This window comes from Gopherus evgoodei, chromosome 17 (assembly GCF_007399415.2).
Source record: "Gopherus evgoodei ecotype Sinaloan lineage chromosome 17, rGopEvg1_v1.p, whole genome shotgun sequence".
Classification (NCBI taxonomy): Eukaryota; Metazoa; Chordata; order Testudines; family Testudinidae; genus Gopherus; species Gopherus evgoodei.
In genome coordinates this window covers 6,544,072-6,566,977 of record NC_044338.1, presented here as the reverse complement: position 1 = coordinate 6,566,977, position 22,906 = coordinate 6,544,072, and the positions used below count along the sequence as shown (strand labels likewise).

Here is a 22,906-nt window from a genome sequence, read left to right as displayed (position 1 = left end):
GAAAATAATGATGGTGCAGTAAACAGGGAAAATATTTGTATAGTCCCAGGAAAGAAAAATATGTGAGACTCTGTATAACAGCAAGGTAATAATCAGAGCTGGGAAAAGATAGAAAGCCATTAGATAATATGCACTAACGCATGCTACGAACCGCTAATACTTGGGGAAGGAATTCTGAGTTGGTATTAGGGTAGGTTGAAAATCTACAGTTACATCCAAATGCCATGATTCTTTTGTCAGTTGTTGGGGTTCTTCGTTAGTTGTGATCCATTGTGTAAATAGGGGCAGGGGAGACTCAGGGCCTCTTGTGTACAGTATAAGTGGTGGGGAAAGCATATATTTAAATGAGACATTAATACATTGCAAGCCGGGGTGGAGTTTGGTTGGGACTGGTAACAGTGGATACAACCTTCTGGGGAGGGAGGGAGATTTTGGCCAAGGGGATTTGAGACAGTGTTCATCATCCTCCCTGCTCTACCCCTACCTCTTTGCCTCTAGTAGATGGGGGCTGCTGCTTCCCACTTCTGCCCCCTTCCTTTTTGTATGGGGAGACAGGATCACATGCAGCGTCTGGGTCCAGGCTCTGGGGCTCATCCCATCCACGGCAGCTGCCATTGGGCAGTGCAAGCCGGGGTCTTGGCTCTTTCTGTTGCTGAAGTTTTTGAAGGGGATGATAAAAAAAAAAAAAGGTGCATCCTGGGTTGAGTAGCCCTGTTTGTCGTGCCTTTCACTAATATGCTGGATTTCTGAGAGTGCCAGGGCCTAGGCTGATTCTCAGTTTTGGGGTCAGGAAGGTACATCTTTGCTGTATTGGGAAACTGGCACATAGTTATGTAGATTTTTTTTCACATTCCACTTGGCATCCAGGAGGTTTGTTTTTGGGGAGTCCAGTGCAGTCGAGGCTAGAAAGGGTCCAGCTGAAGACTCTAAAACTAAATGGGCTGCTTGGACACTAGTCCTGGGCATTCATGTGCCATAATGACAGGAGTGCACCTCTATGTCTGCTGCTACTGGTAGCTCTTCTCCTCTATCCTACCTCTGCCAAGAAAGAGAGGAGAAGGTTGAGACTCTGGTATCCAGTCGGGTTCCTTGACTGGCCAGAGTCTGTATAGAGAGAGCATGGGTTCACACTCACTTTCAAGGTAGGACCTCAAGGTGCCAGTTCAGATCAGTGAACAAACATGTAGGGTAGTGTTGGGTGATATATTCCAGTTTGCTGTAGGCTGTTAATAACGCTGTAGCCTCCTTGTTTAACCATATGATTTCCGTGTTTCCTTGTTTCCATGTCCAATCAATGGACAGTGTAAATATTTTCAGCCTGAAATTTTGATAGTCAGGAGGCTATTTTATTGTTAGTTGACCAAGGTCCAATTGATTAGTACAAACCTGATACAAATTTATGCCCCAATTTTGCAAACATTTATGCACATGCAGAACTTTACTCATGTTAATAGTCCAAGTGAAGGCAATGGGACTACTAAGTGAGTGCACATGTGTAAGTATTTGCTGGATTGGTGTCTTAATTATGTTTGTGCTTTTTGCTAACAAATTTTGTAACTTTTGTGTCTGTTAGCAAGTCTAAAGCATGGAACAAAGTTAATAACTTTGTTTTGACCGATTTAATCAAACTGCGTAGCAGTAAGCGAAATTCCACTTTCTGGTAATTGAAACACTGACTTACCTCAGAGGCAAATATACACTCCAAATATCTGTTGCCCTTTGCCCTTCCCATTACCTGACCCTATTGCTTGTTTAAGTAAATCTTCCTTTACAGGCCTCAACTGTGATTGTATCTTATCTGCATGAAATGGTCTAGGATCCATCCCTTTGATCAATGGAGGTGTTAGCTTCTTTTAAAGTTGATGTCCTTTTTTATTCCCTACTCTGTCCATTTTGAATTCAGAGAGGTCCCATAAAAGTTCTTTTTTCTCAAATGACCTTGGAATTCAGCCTTTTGTGGATCTTGATTCCAATCTCTTACTGAGGGACGTGGAGGAACCTTTACACAGAGAGGGAAGATGAAGTTTGGTAAGGAGTAATAGTGATAGAACCTCATCTGAGAGCTCCCACTTGGAGATCCTCAGAGGAAACACTCGGTAGCTGTGGAAAATATTTACTATGATGACATTTGATGGGTTAACTTGAAAAATGCCTTGGTAGCTAACAGCTTTTTTTCTCCCTAATGTGGTTCCCATGAGTTTATCATATGAAGTAGGCCTCTTGCATAATCAACAATTTCAAGAGTTATCCTCAATCCCTTTATCTGGCAGTGCTAGAGCTACCCCTGTTAACATTTAATGCTAAGTTCAAAACCACCATCACATTAGGAGACATTGACTCTTGGTGCTAATCTCTCTTTTTATCCCAGCTATATTGGAGAAACTCACAATATCATGGATTTATTATTTGATGATCTTTATTTTAGATGTCTAGAAGGATTTTGTTTTGAACAGCCAGAATAGTTTTCACTATTCCCACTTCATGCATCTGACAAAAACTCTCCTCTCTGCTGTTGCTAACTTTTCCATGGGTCATTTTGCCTCTTTGATCTTATTTTCTTATTTCTTATTTTCATTTCTTCCCATTTGTTTGACTGTCTGTGTGTGTTCTAAGGCAGATCACAGTAGTGATAATTTCAACACTGAACGTAAATGCTGTGGAAACAGAAAATGATCACATTTTAAAATGTTGATAATTTTAATAGAGTGTATCAGGGAAGTTATTGTTCACAAAGATGAAAATTGCTTTGCATGGTGTGCTTCAGGTCCCATGGATTTCTCCACTGCCGGTAAAGTCAGTGAAATGGGACTGAAGGCATGTAGCATCTTCCAGGAATGAAGCTCATTATTATTGAGTAGTTTTAGTGATTGGTGAACTTCCAGGGGTTTGGTTTAGATAATCATCCAGATGTGAAGTTGCTTATCTGCAGTATTCATGCTTTTGGGGGGGAAGGGAGGGGGACAACACACTGTTCCATCCCCTTCCCCTCCTTTGGCTTCTTCATCTACCTGGAGAGAGACCCCGCTTTTTGCTAACAACTATGTGTTGAGAAGGTGATCAGCCAGACCAGCTCATTCTCTAGTCTCTTAAAGAGGTGTCCAGGTATGCCTTCTCTCTCCTAATTCAGTCTTGGGGTGGCATGGCAGGCAACCCTTCCATACCTTTCTTAAGGATAGCCAGTAGATTCCCTTCCTCTCTATATCTCGTGAAACCATTTTGCTGCTATTTCAGCACATATTGTTCTCATCATGTCTGGAGAAGGGAAAGTCAGGAATTTCATTTCAGAACTTCATCAAAAGTTTGGTTCAAATTTGGATCTAAAATTGTTTGAATTAAAGGAACTGTTATGTTGTTCAAACCATATTTTCGGTTTAATTATTGATTACCAGGGTATTTGCGTATCAGTAGAATCTTTGGTTCTTTCAAATATTCCAGCTTCTCCTTCCAGAGTCTTAATTTGGAAACATTTACATTTTTATGTTAACTTTTTATTCCCTTTGTGAGAAAGAACAATACATCATTTTATCACTAAACGGACATAAGACCTTGTTAAAACTAAACAGCTCAACTGTCATTGGATGATACATTTTAATTTTCTCAGCTAATTAAAGGTGTGGTCTTTTTTTAGATTCAACAGTGGATGAGTACATAGGTTTTTTTAAAATTAAAATTACTGTTCATATTTGAATGAAGAGCAGGTTTTTTTAAGTGTCTAATTGCACTACGCAAAGTTTTGAGATTTTGCATTTAAATGTAGTGCAAGTTGTTTACAAGAAAACATTGAAAAAATGGATTTCATTTTTAGGAAAACATCATATGTTCACTCACTAAGAATTCCTATCAATAATGAAGAAAGCTGAAAAGTGAAAACTCATACATTTATTTAAACTTAAAACCTCTTTTGATGGTCTGTCTAACATCTAACATCATATTATAAACCAAGTTTTCTTGTCACCTAATAACTGCTTTAGTTGATTCTTTTTTGGTGTCTCTTAATCCCAAGGTGGTAAAGTGATTTAGCAAAAACTGCATCTGTTTTCTCTTGATACCTGATAACTTCTTAATGAGTACTAACAGCTTATGTGAGAGCAAGGCCATTAGCGCTAATGGATAGGGAGGACAGCTGATATGGCATGGGAAAGGTTAAAGATTACCAGGGAAGTTTTTGCAAATATACACATAGCACAAGGGAATAAGTAACGTAATGGTTTTGCACTGATATTTATGTACTAATGGACTGGGCCAAATCTTTGTACACCTATTATTTTTCAGACGGCTTGCAGTTACAATCTGGCATAACATATGACAGTAGTTCAACTTGTTAGATAAGCATGCTATGTTTTTCAAAGAAAGTCTTAAATAGTGTTCTTGTCACTATATAATCTAACTAGATATAATATTGCAGTTACTTTCTTAAGAGGCTCATTCTAACCTGTTCTTGCCACATAATCTTCCTATGTATTTTACTGAGTCTGTAATGCTTACATTTTCTGGCTGCATGAAATACCACTGCATTAGTGTATGCTCTTAATTACACATGTATGTCACATCAGTATTGGCCAGTTTTTTCTGAAGGCCTATGTGTTGTAACACAGTATTGTGGTATTAACTTTTAGGTCTTTCTCTTCAGATACCATTATTTGTTTTGTTGTATATTATTTTTAATCTTCTGGATGATTTAGCTGTTAAAGTTTGTTCTTTCTTATTCATTGATGTGAGTATGAAAAGATCAAGATAAGAAGCAAATAGCAGGATATATTACTAAACACTTTAAAACCAAAAGGTATTCCGTTGATAAAGGCATGGCTCAGTTTTAAGTGGTAGCATCTCCATTAGCATTAATGGGGTAAGTACATCAACAGAGGCATCTCAGAGGTTAATCAGGCTTCCTGGCTAGAAATTGCCATCAATACAGTGTGGCGCCTAATTCTGTTGGTCCTTCAGAGGCTTTCCTGACAACACACTACCAGACTTTATGTAAGTCTTTTCCTATGAATTATTAAAGCAAACGTTTGGCTGCTAATTGATGAACACTAATGTGTTTTCTAATCACTGCAGTTTGAGTTTTTAGCACTAAACAAAGCAGTTACAATTGATTTGTGGCTTATTCTTGGTTTCAGTTTTTGATCTGTATCTTTTTTTCCTTTTCAATTTAGCAGGCAGCTTTGCTTGTCATTTTAGTTAAGAATTTATTTGTTGCAATGTCATTCTGTTCTTAAACTCCTATTATATTTATTTATCAGAGGCGGTCCTTGGTACCAGGAAAAACGTTACAGAGTTGTAGTTTTTTTTAACCGATCTCTCCCAAATTGTCCTATTCCACCACCACCAGTAGAAAAAAATTAGTAAAGTATAAAACCCAATGCCAGGGATAAAATTTCAAAGTAATGCCTGGGAAGCATGAACAATAAGTCCCATTACTGGTAGTAGGATTTGTGTGATCTGCTGGAAGTCCTCCTTCCCACTACTTTGAAGACGTAGCCTTTAATGTTACTGGTTTTGGGTCTTATATTCAAACAATATTAGAACTCCAGAAGGTGAATTCTTGAGAAATAAATGTCTATCCCTTTTATATCCATAAAGGGCCACATCCTTCCTGTCTTACTCATCTGGATACCATTGCCTTCAGTGGGACTATTAACATATGAGTAAGTCAAGCACGATTTGGTCCGAAGTAAGTATTTCTCTATGTAGTGGGAATGGGCGACGAGATGGTCCGAAGTAAGTATTTCTCTATGTAGTGGGAATGGGCGACGAGATGGATCACTTTGTTTACCCATTCTGTTCATTCACTCTGAGGCACCTGGCATTGGCTACTGTTCAAAGACAGGGTACTGGGCTAGATGGACCTTTGGTCTGACCCAGTATGGCCATTCTTATGCAGTGAATGTGTAATGCCTTTATTCCTCTCACTGCAGCTACAACTTACATTTGATCCCTGTTACCATCTCGGAGGTGGCGTATCAAATGAAATGAAGGACAAGCCTTGTATATTTCTGTAGTTCATCATCATAGAGGAGAAAGGTCATATGGCAATAGAAATGTGATCTGTGTACTCACACTGCACTTCTTTCAATGGGTTCTGTGCACTTGTCCCTTTTTATTATAATATCAGTGTATTGTAATGCTTTCAACTGTAGTGGCTTTTGCTCAGTACCTGCAGGAACAAACAAATAAAAATGTTAGTTTTAAAAAGAAAAAAATTAACATAATGTCTAAAGACATTACAGTGAATACTTCTCTTTCTTTTATCAATGTTTTTGAAGCCCCGAATAAAATATGTGAAATTACATTTTATTTTCCAAAGAAAACCAGTTCACAAGATCAAACTCTGTTGGTGGCTTGCTAAGCCTTTTAAATAGAATATTATTACATGTAGTGTCTCACACAATTAGTATGTCAGTTATAAAAACCCATTTAATTTGTTTTGTGTGTTTCTTGATGTATGGTGATGAGCAATCTAGTCACCACATTCATTGTGCTGTGAGAGAAATTTCAATGTAGATCTGAAAAACAGCCCTAAAACTGTATTTATTGGTTCTCTTTCTTTTTATAGACGATAAAGACTGGACTTACAATGGTTGGGAAAGTGGTTACACAGCTGACAGGGACATTGCCTTCAGGAGCAACTGAAGAAGAGATTTTAGTTCATAGCAATACTCGTCGAAGTCCTCTGGTGCCTGGGATCATCACTGTTATTGATACCGAGACAGTTGGAGAAGGGCAGGTAATACAACTTGCAAAGAAACAAAAAAGAGTATTAGAAGTACCTTAAGTGTCATAAGACTTTAGAATTAAAAATTCATTATGTGCTTTTATATTTCCAAATGAAAACTACAACCATGATTTTTATCAGGTCAAGCAAATTTACAGATGCACATTCTTATGACATAGGAAGTGCTATTTGGGAATGAATTTAAGCCAGCATGTATATAGCCTGTAATGCGCATTTACATGACATTTTGACAACATCAAGTGTGAAGTGTCACTTTCTGTCCCTCTAACACTTGCTCAGAAGTGACGTTGATTTATGCTGACCTGTTTTATGTGGCTATGGTCTGATTACATTTATTAATACATAATGTAGCAGGAAATTTTGACTGTGGTCTAGAAATATGGTGAATTGTTTGATATGGTGTAAAACAGTAATAATTGGGAGACCATGGTTAGCTAAGCAAATGGAGAACTTGGGTAGAAAGTCTGAAATTACTCAACTTTTCAAAGCGTAAGTTTAAGTGAGTCTGAGTCTGCCATTTAATATTTTTTTCTGACAACATAGTTAATTTATAGAACACAATTGTACCACATAAGATTATCTGTTTAAAATACCCATATGTCAACCATCTAAAATGGAAACTAATGTTTTAATTAAGTTTCTTTATAAAATAAAGGTGTTGTAGGTTTCTTATTGATTTACTTCAACGAATCATTTATTTTTTAAGGGCCTGATCCTGGAGTCTCTACTCATGCAAGACTTCAACTGGTTTAATTATTTATGGCGGTTCTGCAAATTGAGTTTTTCCATAATCTATTTGTCAACATTTGCTGGATAAAAAACAAAAAGAACAACTCCCCACCCAGATTCCTTCCTATTTCTCCCAACCCCTCAAAGGCCCACACTAATGTTTAGGTTGCACTGTGTGTACAGTTTTGTTACCTTGGTAAGATATTTTTTTTAAAATCAGTCATGTTATGTATGTTTCCTCACTGATGATAAAAATAAAATATTTTCCTTCCCCAGTTTATAAGATGCTATCTGATATTTTAATGTTTCCAATAATTAATTTAAAGATAATCAAATCCATATAGTGTTGCCAGTGATTTGATATTGAAGTCCCTTCTCTCTTAAAACCAAAATAATATAAAACCAGCAGAAAATAGAAAACAACACGATTTTATTTGATTTTACAAGATTATGTTAGTAAAATAAGGCTGCTGGCCTTTGGGATTCATTTTTGTTTCCTGGAAAAATTTCTGTTGCCTTTTCTTAGAAAACCAGAAAAAAAGAAAAATTCTACTTCATAAATTTCTCATGAAGCCTTGTTTAATGCAGTCATTATATCTGATGTTCTTGTCTGTGCATTGACTATTCTGCATAGGCTTAGAAATAAAATGATTTATCTTAGGTTTTGAAGTCTTGTTGTTGATTTAGAGGTTTTTATGAACTTGTCCTCTGACCTTACCAGTGGTTGGAAATAGTCAAACCTAAAGGACACTGTGGAAAAGTAGTTGTAAAAATGATAACAGTTGCTTTGCCCATCTAACTGTACAGTATAAAAAAAAAGCCATTATTAGTAGTGAAACAATTGTTTTTTGTCTTAAACCCCTGAAGTAACAGGCTTTAAGGTAGACACTATTCTTAGATCATTTGAATTCAGAAATAACTTTTTGGCGTTTGTATTTTTGTCACCTGGGATATGTAAACAGTATTGGGGTTCATAATTTACGTTCATTGTGGAGCTGGGTCTCAGAATTTTCTGCATGGGTTTTTCTAATAAGGGAAAATAACTTTCGTTTATGTTGTTGGGGTTTTTTTGGCCACAAAAGGCCGTTTTATAACTTCAGAAAGGTCTAGGTCTATCAGTGAAGAAGCTTGATAAACAAAAACCTGAGAGAGAGTTTTAATTTTTTATGTGGCCTAGAAAAAGTTGGTTGTAGTACAACACTGCCTCTGTAGGGTACTTTCCTGTATAAGGTGTATAATTTGCAATTGTGTCCCTTCTGAGTCATTGCCAGATGCTACCCTCCTACTCTGTTTCCTCCATCACTGAGTTGAATCAACAAGTTTTGTGCACAGATCCTGGCTTGAACATGGCAGATTCAAATTCTGCTGGCTGGATGAATTAACTAGTTGTAGTGCAGAAGAGTGGAAATAAGAGTCGGTAGGAGACTGGGAACACTCCTGCTCTCTCATGCTGATGAGACCAGGTACATCCACAGGAGGTGACAAGTTGCTGCTTAGATGATGTAGGATCCGTTTGTACTACCTCGACAGACATGGATAGTTTTCATAGCATAATTGATTCGGGCTCCAGTTTAGCAGGGGACTTAAGCAGATGCCTGACTTTAAATGTGTGAGTAGTCTCACTGAAGGAAATAGGGCTGCTCACGTGCTTAAAGGTATTAGAGAGACTAGGTGGGTGAGGTAATGTCTTTTATTGGACCAACTTCTTTTGGTCGGAGAGATCTGAAGAAGAGCTCTGTGTAGCTCAAAAGCTTTTGTCTCTCACCAACAGAAGTTGGTGCAATAAAAGATGTTGCCTCACCCATCCTGAGTCTCTCATATCCTAGGACTGACGTGGCTACAACTGTACTGCATTCTTAAAGGTAGGCTCATGGTTAATCAATTGCTGCCTGTATGACTACCTGAGCTGGGTTGATCCTTGCTCATTATATTTAGTGTCTGGAAGGAATTGACCCCGTCATGGCAAATTGGCTTGTGTATAGTGTGTTTTACCCACCTTCACACCTGCCCCATTCCTCCAACCTCTTCTGGGTTCACCCAGATGGGATGGAGAGTGGTTGAGCTTGATGGTTAATGTGGGTTACTCACAGGGTCTAAGGCAGGGGTCGGCAACCTTTGAGAAGTGATGTGCCAAGTCTTCTTAAATTACAGTAAGTAAATGATTTCACGTGCCAGTAATACATTTTACAGTTACAGGGGCCGACGGAGGGAACCCCAGACCGGCAGCATGGGTGGCAGACTGAACCCCAGACCAGCAGTGAGCTGAGCCCAGCCCACTGCCGGTGTGGGGTTCCGTTGACTGGCCCCTGCTGGGCGGGATCCCAGCAGCCGGCCCTGCTCAGCCTACTGCTGGCCTGGAGTTCCATTCATTCAGGCAGGCAGCGGGCTGAGTGGGGCCAGCAGCCGGGACCCCGGCTGGCAGCAGAGTGCCACTCAAAATCAGCTCACGTGCTGCCTTTGGCACATGTGCTGCAGGTTGCCGACCCTTGGTCTAAGGTTAGGCCCATGCTCAGATGAAATAATTGTTCTATAGTTACAGGTCAAATCCCTTGTGTATTTTTATCTTCGCTTTCGAGGCACAGCTCCTGGCAGTAATTAAGCAGGCAGTGATAGGATATAGTATCCAGATCCAGACTCAGTCAGAGAAATGAAATGACAAAATAGATATGAGGCACCAATGGGTAGAATCCCTGACTCCTCCCAGGTGGAAAGGGAAGGATGAGGCTTTGTGGTTTGGGCTGTTTACATCTCTCTTGAATTGAAATGGATATGCTCAGCGGTAGCTTGGGTCTTCCTAAATCGCATGGGAAACCACTGGGAATTCTTGATTCCAGAAAAGTTTGTATTCTGGATTGAGTTAACCCTTTCCAGACACTGTAGAAAAGCCCTTTCATCCAGGGACGTGTGCATTGTGAGGTGTGTGTGTCTCTCTTAAAGGAGTCAGAAATAATAGCAGCTCTGGAGGCAAGTTTCAGAGACATGGAGGGGAGTCAGGTGCCCAACTTCCAATGATTTTCAGCTGGGCACCTAAGTTCCCTTTGTGAATTTCAAAATCACCCTATTTATCCACGTAGCACTAACCCGACCTCTGACAAAGAACTTGGGGCATTATATTATATAATGGAATGAAAACAATTACAGTATAATAAAAATAATGAAATGACCTCTTTAAGAGGTAGATATTTAAAAACAAATGAGGGTCCAGTTTAAAAAGTGGAACGAAAAGCATAGGAAAGGAAAGTAAGAAATATAAATGGCCAGCAGTGGTTCTCCTGCAAATACTTTTGAAAGGGAAAGTAGGTAAAGGATGAAATGAAATAGGTGTCACTGGGGAACTCGTTCCATATCATGGGGCCTACAACAGCAGAACGTATGATTGTTGACTTTGGATATGACAGTATAAACCCTAAATTGCGGGGGATGTATGTGTGTGATATGCAGATTTACTTGCAAAAATTAGGGTTAAGGAGTATGTATTGAACATAGGTAGGCCAGAAGTGTTAGAATTTAAACTGGCATTACTCTCTCTCGTTTTAAAATTCAGTGTACCCTTTTATATGCAGCCAGTGTAATGAATGCAAGATAGCATTCAGTGCATTTTATGAAATATATTAACATAATATTGCTTAATTTGAAACATTATTAGCTTCATACAGACATATACACACATTTGTACATTGAAGAAATCTTTGAATTTAACCACAGAGAGATGTAATGTTGTAAATCTCTGAGGAAAATATTTTTAGTAAATCTTATGAATATAGACATATTAGTGAAATCTCGCATGTGGCAGTTGTTTATATGCCAGTTCCTTCTTTTAAAAACAGAGGTATTGTGAGAAAGTTTTTAACTGTAGTGTCATTAAAAGAAAAGTGTAGAAATGTTGAATTATTAGATTATTTAGATTATATTTAAAAACTGAATAAAAATAATTATCAAGAATCCTAAGTAACTTTGTGGTCAACCAAAATATGTTACCACGGTACGTGTGCTTATTTAAACTTCCTTTTAATGAAGCATTACCAAACTTTTCAGTTAACTGCAGTGGCTATTTATTTGGATCTGTTAATTAGTTTAATTTGATAAAAACGAACCTTTACAGATGTCTTCTTTTTTCCCTAATTGGAAATAAATACAGAAACCTTTAGTTTGAGTTTTATAGAAAAATTATTTTCTTTTGACCTTTGATTCTTTATTCTTAATTAATTCATCAAGTAGGCCACCCACATTTAGTCTGAAATAATGACCTTTTTCAAAAGCCAGCAGTTTTGTGACTGAATATAAATCTGTTAAACATCTAACATTTAGCTGATTCTTAATGTTTTTGATAGAGTGATGTGATTAATGGTATATCATTGTGTTACTCATTGATCATTCAAAACACATGAAAATATTTGAAGAAAATTTTTTAATGTTAACTTTGAAAAATTATAAGGTAGATAACATGTTGGTCTTTTTATGTTTTAAAACGTGACTGGTGGTTTTTTTTTCCTGTTCCCTATTAACTTTTTATTGCATTAAAGAGGAATTCTTCATAAAAAAAAAAAGGTCAGACTGCTGCAGTTCCATAAGTTCATTTCCATTTGGTAAGGAGTTGATAACAATTGAACCAAATAAAGATGCTTATCAAGTAGCAAGAATCATAGTGAAATTTTATGGTAAAACAAAAGGTTTAAAGAATAAAGGGTTTTCAATAGTAAAACTTTAACGGCATACGCAATTCCATTGGTGATAAATCCCAGTACTTTTACTTACAACAAAGTACAATTTTCACAAAAGTTAATTCAGTAGTCGAACTCTCATTATATACTTCACTTTTTATATCTATATATATATAATTAAAAAAAAATGTAAATAAAAATAAAATATAGCAACAGGATTCCCTCAGAGCATAATACTGTCTGCCTTACTTTTATTAAAGGGGATCTGCTTTTTGTCAAGAAGACATTTTTGTCTCAGATAAATGGTTCAGGCTGAGCGCAAGGCTGTTTTGAGTTTATGCTGGATTCTATTAAAAGGAGTGCAGTAGTTAATGCCACAGATTTATCACTTTTAGCCCTTTTCCACTGATGTTTGACCTTAGCTATAATGGTTTTTGGGTTTTTTTGCACATACATCTTAGGACCTGAAGCTGAGAATGCACTGACTTTAGCTATTTAAATCCACTGAGACTTTAATGAAGATATTTTTGTATATGCAATAGATATAGAATATTTTATTCTTCATATTTCTGTTGCTAAATTGCTTAGTTTGATTTTTATGATGATGGAAATCATTCTTTCTTAATTGTATTAAGAATAAGACCAACTTGATTCAATTTGTGTCCATTTTTATTTGAGTTACCTTCATATTTTGTTTAAAAGCATGTCTCCACTGGGGTAAGTCGTGTAATTTGCCTTTAAAGATTAAAATAATTGAAGTCACAATTATCAATGGCTTCTGTTCAACAACATGGAAAATACTAAAAATGAAGTAAAACACAGTTTAAACTAAAGCCTTTTTTTTCCTAGTCTATCTCTTGCCCTCAAAGCAAACACTGATTTCTAATAGCATGTGTAATGATCCTGTTGGGTTTTTGTCTGTTTTTCTGTTTAAAGAAGATAACGGCTATTTTATTAATCTTTTATCACTTAGTATTTTGTTGAACTTCAATGCAGTTAGCTTGATAGAGCTACAGCAGTTACTTATCGTGTTCAATTAAGCACTGGGTAGAGCTGCTTCTTCTGAACATCATATTGAAGCTATCGGGCTGAGGCGCTGGTTAGGCATCTCAGATAAGATGAGTGGTGATTTTCAGGGTCTCGACAGAAAAGGCCTAATACTATTTTTGTGGAATTCTTAATTTCTGGTGATAGGGAAATATGTAAAGAAGATATTTGAGTAACCTTGTTATGCTGAGTTACCATGCATTTGTGAAGACAGTGGCTGTATTTATGAACCTATTATTATAAGTGACTTTGTCGTGGTCTTTTAATCTTAACACCAAAAGGAGTGTGTTTAAATCACTGCCGTGGAGTTTGAAAAAGTCCCAGCATGAAAATACGGGGTTGGGGGCTTCCGCACTCTGGCAGCAGCTGAACATCTCATTAGGCAATTTGTGCCATTCTTTCCCAAGAAAGGATTCCCACTTCCGCCCTTCTCCGTTGCACGTAGTATGAACTGGTGGAAAGGGACTGGCTTTACAACATCAACGTTGATTTAATGTCCCTCCCAGTCACCTATGGGTAATCCTCAACCCACTCCAGCCCCTCCAATACAGTTGCAGAAAACTTCTTTCATTTCAGCATCAGGGTAAAGTGTCCCCATCCTGTCTTCTGTAAAGTCTATCTAGAAGAATCCCCTTTGGTCTGAATACCTTCTTCATTGCCTCAGTGCTTCAGCCTTCAGCCTTGTCCTATAAATGAAAATTGTCCCTCTTCTGCAGTTACAGGAGTATAGTTAAAGACATCTTTATACTAGTATTGTTGTGTCCACATTAGGGGTAATAGATCAGTAAAAAAATTGCATCTAACTGAAAAAGTTGCACGGGGTACAAAATCTGCAGGAAGACTAGGCCTTCATATTGTGCCTTTTGGGAGAACTTTGAAAGGACCACAGCCTAGAGTTCATTGCTGGACTTTTCTCTGGCTGACAAGACCGATCATCAGGTCAGTGAGGGAGAAACCTTTGCCTCTTCCTTCCATTGTAGCATAGAGATGGTAGAGATGATATAGAGATGTGAAAAAGGCCTCTCCCTAGCTTACCACAGCAACTGACCAATCAGCCATGTGAGAAGGGGAAAAACAGTAAAAGTTTCAGGTACAGCCAGAAGATTTTAAAATATAAGTAAATGATTAATTGCTCATTGCAGGTCCCGACTAACTTGCCTCCTGTATTCCAGTGTAAATTCCTTTTTTATGTTGAATTTAAAAACATGAGGGATGTGTCTTTAGCCTCATATTTCCCCACATTGGCAGGTATGTGAGGTCACTAACCCCATTTTCTTAGTGGCTGCCATGGTAGGGAGTGAGAAGTATTAGATGGAAAGACAATGTGGGGCTGAGAGCCATGAGAGTTGGAGGATCACTTGTAGGAGGAGCTCTCCACCTCCTGTTAACTTCTGTATTTTTGAGTCACAAAGTTTTGAGTTCTTACTCTCTTTTTAGATAAACACGAGACATTGATATTTCTATTTGAATAAGACAGCTTTCCAAAGAGTTGGACTCTCTATCGTTTTGGGGTTGCATAGCCTTCAAGGCCAGTTATGCATTTCTGAATGTAGAAAGGAGACAATAGAAATCAATTTGCTCTTATTCCTTTAAAAAAATCACGAACAGTGGAATAGTAAATCCAAGTGAAAAGATTAAAAGGTAGTTAATTTGTTATGTTTGTAAGTGAGCGTTGTATGAAGAACCCGAGATTATTAGAAAACTGATTTTAAATCATTCATAAATTATGCCCTTCCAGGAAGAGCATTTCAAGAAGTAGCTGAAAAGCCATTTTAAAATTTGAACACCATGAGTTTAACCTATGAATGATAAATTTTTGGCTTTATGCTGTACTCAAATTAGAGTGTCTAAAGCATTTTACAATGCCTAATGATCCTGTAGGATCCCTGTTTGTCATTATACTTTCAGACTAAAAGTGTTTGCGTTTTCCTAACAGCCAGACTGTTCTTTGACCGTTGTACATAGATTTTTGTTGTAGAGATAATCATCTTGGTGCAACTTTCATTGCTTAAAAGAAACCCACACTGAATTAATCATGTTTGCTGTCTATATAAAAATTTGCACATGCAACAAATCAGATAATATATATTAACTTATTTTAACTGTGCTTTAGATGAATTCTGATATCTACAAATTTCAGGTTAACAAAAACTTGATGTAACATGACTGGATTTAAAAATCTGCTGTTTCATGTGTGATACTAGTTTAGGGGGCAACTGCTATCTTTAATTATGATGAGAAGGCCTAGGATAAGACTACATAAAAGTTACATAAGAGTGGAAGCTGTGAAAAGATGATGTATATGAGTTATTCAGTGCAGCTTATATAGGCTGAGAAAAGGAACACTGTTTCTTTGACATGCTCTTAGGAAGATCTCCAGACCCTTTTCTTAGTGGTTCTGGAATCAGTACAGAATGCTGACAATGGAAAGCAAAACCATAATTGTCCGTATGTGACAGTGCCAAGTAGTTTGAACGTTTAATATAAGTTGGGCGCAGGCCTCCTCATCTCTGTATGACTTCTTGAAACATTTTAAGATGATTTCTCATTCGAAGCATAGAAATAATGTTTTCAAATTATCCAATAACTGTTAAGAAAAGGAAGTTTTTAGTGCCCTCAAATGTATTTTGGAACACAACAAACAAATTATTAGAAACTTGGAAGAAATAATTTTACACTAGAAAACTGGACCCTTGCTTATTTACTGTAGAAGGCGTTCACTTAATATGGGTTACATTGTTAATAAATTGTCAAATGTTTTTCATTAATAATTTTCTGGGATTATTTTGCTTTGTTTTGAGTTTTCTATCTTTAACATGATCATCATTTTAATTGAATAATAAAGTACCTCTCCACCTACTCTTCTTGCATCTGATAATGAATCCATGCAGTGTTTTAATTCCACTTTCTGATGATCAAGAACACATTTTCATGTAGTCAGATCTTGATAAACTTTGGCAGGACGGTTTCAGCCTCAGACAGTTCTTATCTGAGGCAGAATTTGGCCCTTGAATCTATCATGTCGCAACATAATAATTAGGTTACAAGTTTTCTCTGTCACAATCCAGGCTAAAGACAATTTTAACCAAAGATATGATTCCACATATGGTTCATGCCAACACATAAGCATACCTCCATTCAGGAGATTGAATGCATAGAACCTGGTGTTCTCTCAACGTACTTCTTTTAAAGGCAGTTGACTAATGTTGATGTTAAGATGGATACTTGACTTGGCAGAGTTATAATCCAAAACCTTCTGAGTATCTTTAACCTAAGTAGTCCTGTGGTTGGTTTGTTTTTGTTTTGTTTTGTTGTTTTGTTAGGACTGCTATTTAAAATCCACCACAAGGAAATTTCAAGATGGAAAAAATCAGGTTAGGTAGAATCATAGAAACGTAGGCCAGGAAGTGATATTGAGAGGTTATCTGGTCCAGCCCCCTGCACTGATGCAGGAACATTCCTGAGAGGTGTTGATCTAACTCTTAAAAATCTCCTGTGAAGGGTATTCCACAGTCTCCCTTGGAAGCCTATTCCAGTGCTTAACGATTGTCAATAACTGAATTTATAAGAGAGTTGTTTCAATATACACACTCAACCCTCCTCTTCTGTGTGCTAGAGTGTCTGACCTCATGAATTCCTTGTCATTCAAGGGAAGGATACAAATCACAATGCTTATAGATGGGGAGAACAGAACATTGAAAAACAAGGATCATGGGCCAAAGTAGATACTTTCTACTCTCTACTTTGATATTTTAAACTGGTTTCAGGTAAACAAGGTTATAATAAAAAAATGGGAACATACTGTAGTGAAGTGTCCTGCACTACCAGAAAGATGGATTAGATGACCTAAGAGAAGTGTTCAATCTTTATTTTTCCCCTTTGTTTAAGCAGTCTTTTTTCCTACTTGCAGACAGTTCTGCTACATATATTTTAAATATTACCAAGGAAAAGGTTTTCCTGTGTCATGATTAAGTGACATCTTCCACTTCGTAGGTTCCAGTTGTGCTACCAGTTCTTTTTCTGTCATTTTTTTTATCGCCTTGCTAGAAAAATTATTTGTCTTTTACACTTAAGAAATGATGTGTGCTTTTTGGCTGAAATTGTCCCTCATCAATGCCTCTTGGACTAGCTCAAACAAATTGGCCTTGTGCAGGACAAAGTCCACCTATCAACCTGAAGAAAAGTGAGGTAATTCCACAGCTTCTCTACAGCTGCTGCTTGAGTCCCCAGGATGGAACAGGAGATTCTGTTCTGAAGTAGAAAGTTGCCCCCACTGGATCCTCCTAATCGTTGACCAATTGGCAACAACTCTGCCTCATCCTGCAGCAATCTAGACATGGAGCCTCGCTTCATAATACCCAGGGTACAGAGTCTCGCACAAACCTCCTCTGCAGCCACCAACACTTCATGCAGCGGAGCGGCAGTAGGGTTAGTTATATCTGGAAGCGATAAGTAAAAGAGACTCCCCGTGCCTCATGTAGTATGTCCAGGTTTTTCTAGTCTGCAGTATGGGAGCTGTATGCTTTAAAAATCACTCCATGTCATCTACAAAGTAGTGCAGAAAATTATGCAGTTGTGTCTGGATGTTTCCAATAGTATTACATGTATTAATATTTCTAATTCTTGCTAATATGTATCTTTTGTAAAATGGATATTCAGGTGTTAGTAATCCTGCATGAATTTCCACGGCTTATGAAGAGGCCTGTAGGATTTCTACTCTTCAGGCCGTCATTTACAGATTCTTCAAAATTCTGCAGAGAAGTGCAGAAATGAGTGGGTGTTGAATGACTGTGCAACTTTTACTGCATAAGGATTGTACCATACAGCAACACCTAACCTTCCTTTGTCTCCATTAATATTATTCAGGTGATTGTTAGCGAGGATTCCGATAGCAGCGGTATTGTGGCCCACTTCCCTGCACATGAAAAGCCTATTTGCTGCATGGCTTTTAACCCCAGTGGTAAGTTCTTTCGCCATCATAAATTTTGTATCGTATGTGAAGAGTAAAAAATGTAGTTTGTGAGTGATACTCTGTACCTCAGGGGAACACCCTACACCCCCATGTTCATCCTTATAAAATGATTGTGTGGTATCCAATGCAAAGTTTGTCATGTTGGGTGTTTTCGGAAGGCTCATGATGCTCTGAGCATAGTTGTTATAGTAATGTTATAGTAATTGTGACATGAAATTATAACCAATAATATTACTGTATATAGTTATGAGGCTGAAAATATATCCTCATAGCTTAAAGCAAGCCCAGACGAAGACTCTCCTGAAGCAGAGGGGCAATTCACGTCTCACCAGGTCATGGGTGAAACAAACCCAGCCCAGCCTCACAGAAACAAAAGGCACTGCCCTAGGCAGCAACAAAAGAATCTATTAGACTCTTGAGTGAGTTACCCCCCTTCCTTTGGTCAGTTTGGAACTGCGATGCGGTAATGCTCACCTGACTCTGAAGGGGTGGCAAAGCCAAAAGGGAAGAAAGGACATAATAAACGAGAGAGACGTTTGCCATGCTCTTCCTCTCTCTTCCACCTACATCTAGAGATGCCACCACACCAAGCAACTGAAGCACTGATCAAAAGGGAGAACTTGGCTAAAAAGCAACCAGCCAGCCTGTGGTGAGAAGCATCTGAGTTTGTAAGGGCACTGAAAGTGTTAAAATCAGCTTAGAATGTGTTTTGCTTTTATTTTATTTGACCAAATCCGATGTGTTATGTTTTGACTTATAATCACTTAAAATCTATCTTTATAGTTAATAAATCTGTTTGTTTATCCTACCTGAAGGAGTGCATTTGGTTTGAAGTGTGTCAGATGCTCCCCTTGGAATAACAAGCTTGGTACATATCAATTACGAAATTGTTAAATTGTTAAATTGACAAAGTCATAGAAGCTCGCAGTGTCCAGCAGGTATAACTGGACACTGCAAGACGGAGGTTGCTAGGGTTGTGTCTGGGACCGGAGATATTGGCTAGTGTCATTCGGTTGCAGGTAGCTGGGAGCAGCTTACATGCCAGAGTCTGTGAGTGAACAGTCCAGGAGTGGTGGTTCTCACAGCAGAGCAGGGAAAGACTGTCTCCCGAGTCAAGGATTGGAGTTGCCTAGCAGATCCCCGGTCCAGATAACTCCAGAAGGGAATGTCACAATGTGTATTATGCTCCTTTTAGGGAATTAAAAATTACATCAGTCTTTTAGTAGTCCAGTGTGGTACATGCACACGATGACTTAGTAAACATTGGCACCTGAACTCATTTAGTTGAGTGTTGAATATCAGTTGACAGAGACTGAGTTAATTTGTCTTTTCTGACACTTTCAGCCTCAAACAGCTGTAATACATGAAGGAACAGTAGTAGGACTAATATAGATATAGCTGAAATACTCAGGTAAGTTACGGTAATTAATTAGGTTTCCTAATGCACTTTCCTTCCAGAAGGTAGGGGCCATAACTTTCCTGAAATATTTCTTCGTCCTAGATTTGAGAATAAAATAGGTAATTTCAATTAAACAAATATCTTTAAGGTCACTCGTGGTGACAATAGATGTTTTGTTGATATGTAAGTCAAAATTCTGCCCTTTCCCTTCTTTGGAGTGCTGTGAGCTGTGATCTGAAAATATTTTAAAAACCTCAAAGAAAGCACCTTTCCCCCCTCCTTCCTCTTTGCAGATGAAGAATGGTTGTGGGCAGGTGAGATGCATCCTGTTAGTGAATCTTGTCCCGTTGACAAGTAATATGTTTATTAGTCTTCTTAGGACAGAGAAATAACTTTTTGATTGACTGCACAGTGGTCAGTAAAAGGGCTAGGGAATCAACATCTTCCGCTTGCCTAAATTAATGAGTTATAAAACATCGTAAATGCCCTGAAGATCTTGGGGATGAAGTCACATTTCAGAGAACTAAAACTGAATGTATGTCATGTATATCTTCACTTGTGGTGACCAGTCGGACTGATTTTGACATCCCATCTGTTATGTCAAAACTCCTTAATAGTAGTCTGCAGTTCAAAGCATCCTTACTATTAATGCTTTTGACATAAAAAGCTGTATTCTTATCTCATAGTTGGGGGATTTTATCATGTAACTCTCTGTGCATTAAGGTGAGAATGTACTCTGTAAATTCTAGAGTGGTGATATTTCTCAGTCTTGTGTGTTTGGTACAAAAAATAATACCTAGAATATAGGTGGTGCTGACAAATTGAAAGAAATAATTCTTTGGAATGCAGTAAACATTAATTAAATACCCTTTAAAAAGGAAAATGGTGCAAATTAGAGAAAAGGAAAATATTTATGCAACAGCAGATTTTGTATTACCTTTATAGTTAGAGATATGAATTTATATAATCAGCTTTTTTTCTCTTTGGTCATGCACTGAAATTATAATCTTTTGTCTATGATACAACAGCCTGTTTCCATAGTTGAACAAGACACTTTGTGGGGAAAACATAATTTTCTAAACACCATTATTTTCTGTCCATACTGGAAGAAAGAAATGAGGCCATGGTGTGGTTTAATTAGGTTGCAATGTTATTCACTTACAATACCTGGGAGTACCCAGCAATAGATCATACAGAGGCGGGAAGAAGAGGTCAGCTCCCTGCTGATCCAGATGTAGAAACCCCAACCCCCCTTCCTCAGCAACTTTAAAGGGGGCTACGAAAAGGAGGAGGTGTTGGCTCCTCGCTGATGAGACTTAGGAGCCCCCCTTACTCAGCTCCCATAAGGGATGTTTTCCTTCAAATTCTTTTCCAATCCATGTTATTTGACAATCGTATCCCTTCCAGACAGAGTACCTGCACTGGACATCCGCCACAAGGCAATGCCAGCAAAATCGTTGGCTACCTTCTTCCCACCCTTGCTAGGTTCCAAGATAGCCACAGATTCCTTCCCCCTTTTTTTTGAACCCAGGGTGAACCATATTTGCATCTGGTTTCTGTTTCCAGACTGCCAAACAGTGCACAAGCCTCACAAAGACCCACTCACATTAAGGTTGCGGTGGGCACATTCTTGACTGTTTGCTGTGTGTCATGAAACTCTTGTGGAAATAGATGACCCACAGCAAGGTATTAAATCATGCTGCACGGCCCGCGTTTTTCCAATGAAGTTCAGAAAAGATTGAAAATTATTACTTCAGCTCCATACACAGTGAAATTAGCACTTAAAACCAGTAAGCTGAATTCTCTATTTAATATCCAGATAGGATTATATTTGATCTCAGCACTGATGATAAGTTACATCATTTTAACCCATTACGTAAGTGGCATGTTGCTATTCAGACTGATATTTTTATAAAGCATAATGAAAACAAGAAGTGGCTTTTGCTACCAAGTTCTTCTACTGGCTATTATAAAACTATATAATCCATTAATTACTCATGATATTATACTCTGAGACATCACACGAATATCTAATGGCTAACTTTCACTAACCAGTGGAACTGATAGACACTGAACCTTTTTACATTTAGATTTGTGGCTAATCAAATAGCAATTTATATTCATTGTATCTTTGTACCAACACACTCATGAAAATGTACTTTGCAGTTATTCAGTTTTCAAAAGTAATTTAAGTGTTGTGAATCACAGGTACAGAATTATTGTACAGCTCTTCGGTGTAGCTGATAAATAAATATAATCATGCACCAAAAATCAAAACATACAGGAAGACTGATAAATTACGTTAACACAGTTTCTGTGCAACAAAAGCTGATCAAGTTAAGCAGCATAGCCTCCTTAAGCAATCATTAAATAAACCGAAATGTCAATAGAATGTGTTTGTGATATGACCAAGATATCCACTAGAAAGATTTCTAATGCACTCCTTTGTACTGAACATGGGACTAGTTTGTGATGATTTAATCAAAGGTCATAGAACAACGCTACAGCACTTAGAAATGTCACACAATAGAAATAGCTGTTAGATGGGGATAGCATAAGTTCTGCTTCACTGTAGAACAAAGATTACGAAAAGGCCCTACAAAGAGGAGAAGAGGGAAGTATTGATGTCAGTGGTTTAATGCTAGCATGATATTTGGCGTAATAACTTTCTGTTCTTTATTTAAAAAGAAAAAAGCGTACTGCACCTTTAGCTCCCTAGCCGTGTTAAATCTCATTATGGGCCCGATCCAAAGTCTATTGAAAACAAGGGCGGACTCCCTGCAGTGCACTGGGTTTTGGATCAGGCCCCATTAGCTTGTCTGTTGCTGACTGGCCTTTGCCAATGTGATATTTTGTTACGACTGAGGCAAATCTATTCTGCCTCTTTTTTTTCCCTGTTTTTCTTTTCTTTTCTTTTTTTTCATTAAGACAGGCTGAAAAAATAAATCTTTTCCCATTTGTACAAATTGCCATGCTTTCTTCATGCAGGTAACTCAAAAACAGCTGACCTTTGAAACGGAAAACTTGGCATTTAATTAGTGTTTATTTTGGACTAGATCCATGGCCAAGTTTGAAAAAAGGAATTGCTTGGATAATAAAATAATAAGCAATTGAATCAGCACTTCTCAGTATGCTGAGTGGGCTGCTTAGATTTTTAACAGAATCTGAAATATCCCAGAACGCATCTCCCTGCAGCATGCTGGCAGTAACAACTTGCCGCTGGAGCAGTTGGTATTGTGAATGTCTTATTCTAAAACAGGCAGCTTAAAAACTGCCTTAATAACAGGGACTGATAAAAATTGTGGGAGCACGAATTCTGACAGTGTAGGGTGTCTTCACCATTTTTTGCCAAATTCAGAAAA

The 22,906-nt window shown here is 37.8% G+C and overlaps 1 protein-coding gene across 8 annotated transcripts in view; it reads left to right on the top strand.

Annotated features, from left to right (window-relative positions):
- The window catches only part of BCAS3 (BCAS3 microtubule associated cell migration factor), a 488,600-nt gene that overhangs the window by 106,330 nt on the left and 359,364 nt on the right, over positions 1–22,906 (top strand). For all 8 annotated transcript variants that reach the window (XM_030537160.1, XM_030537161.1, XM_030537162.1 and 5 more), the window contains exons 12-13: positions 6,557–6,727; positions 18,040–18,133. In XM_030537160.1, the coding sequence (XP_030393020.1) occupies positions 6,557–6,727; positions 18,040–18,133 (265 nt within the window). The remainder of the gene's footprint in view (positions 1–6,556; positions 6,728–18,039; positions 18,134–22,906) is intronic.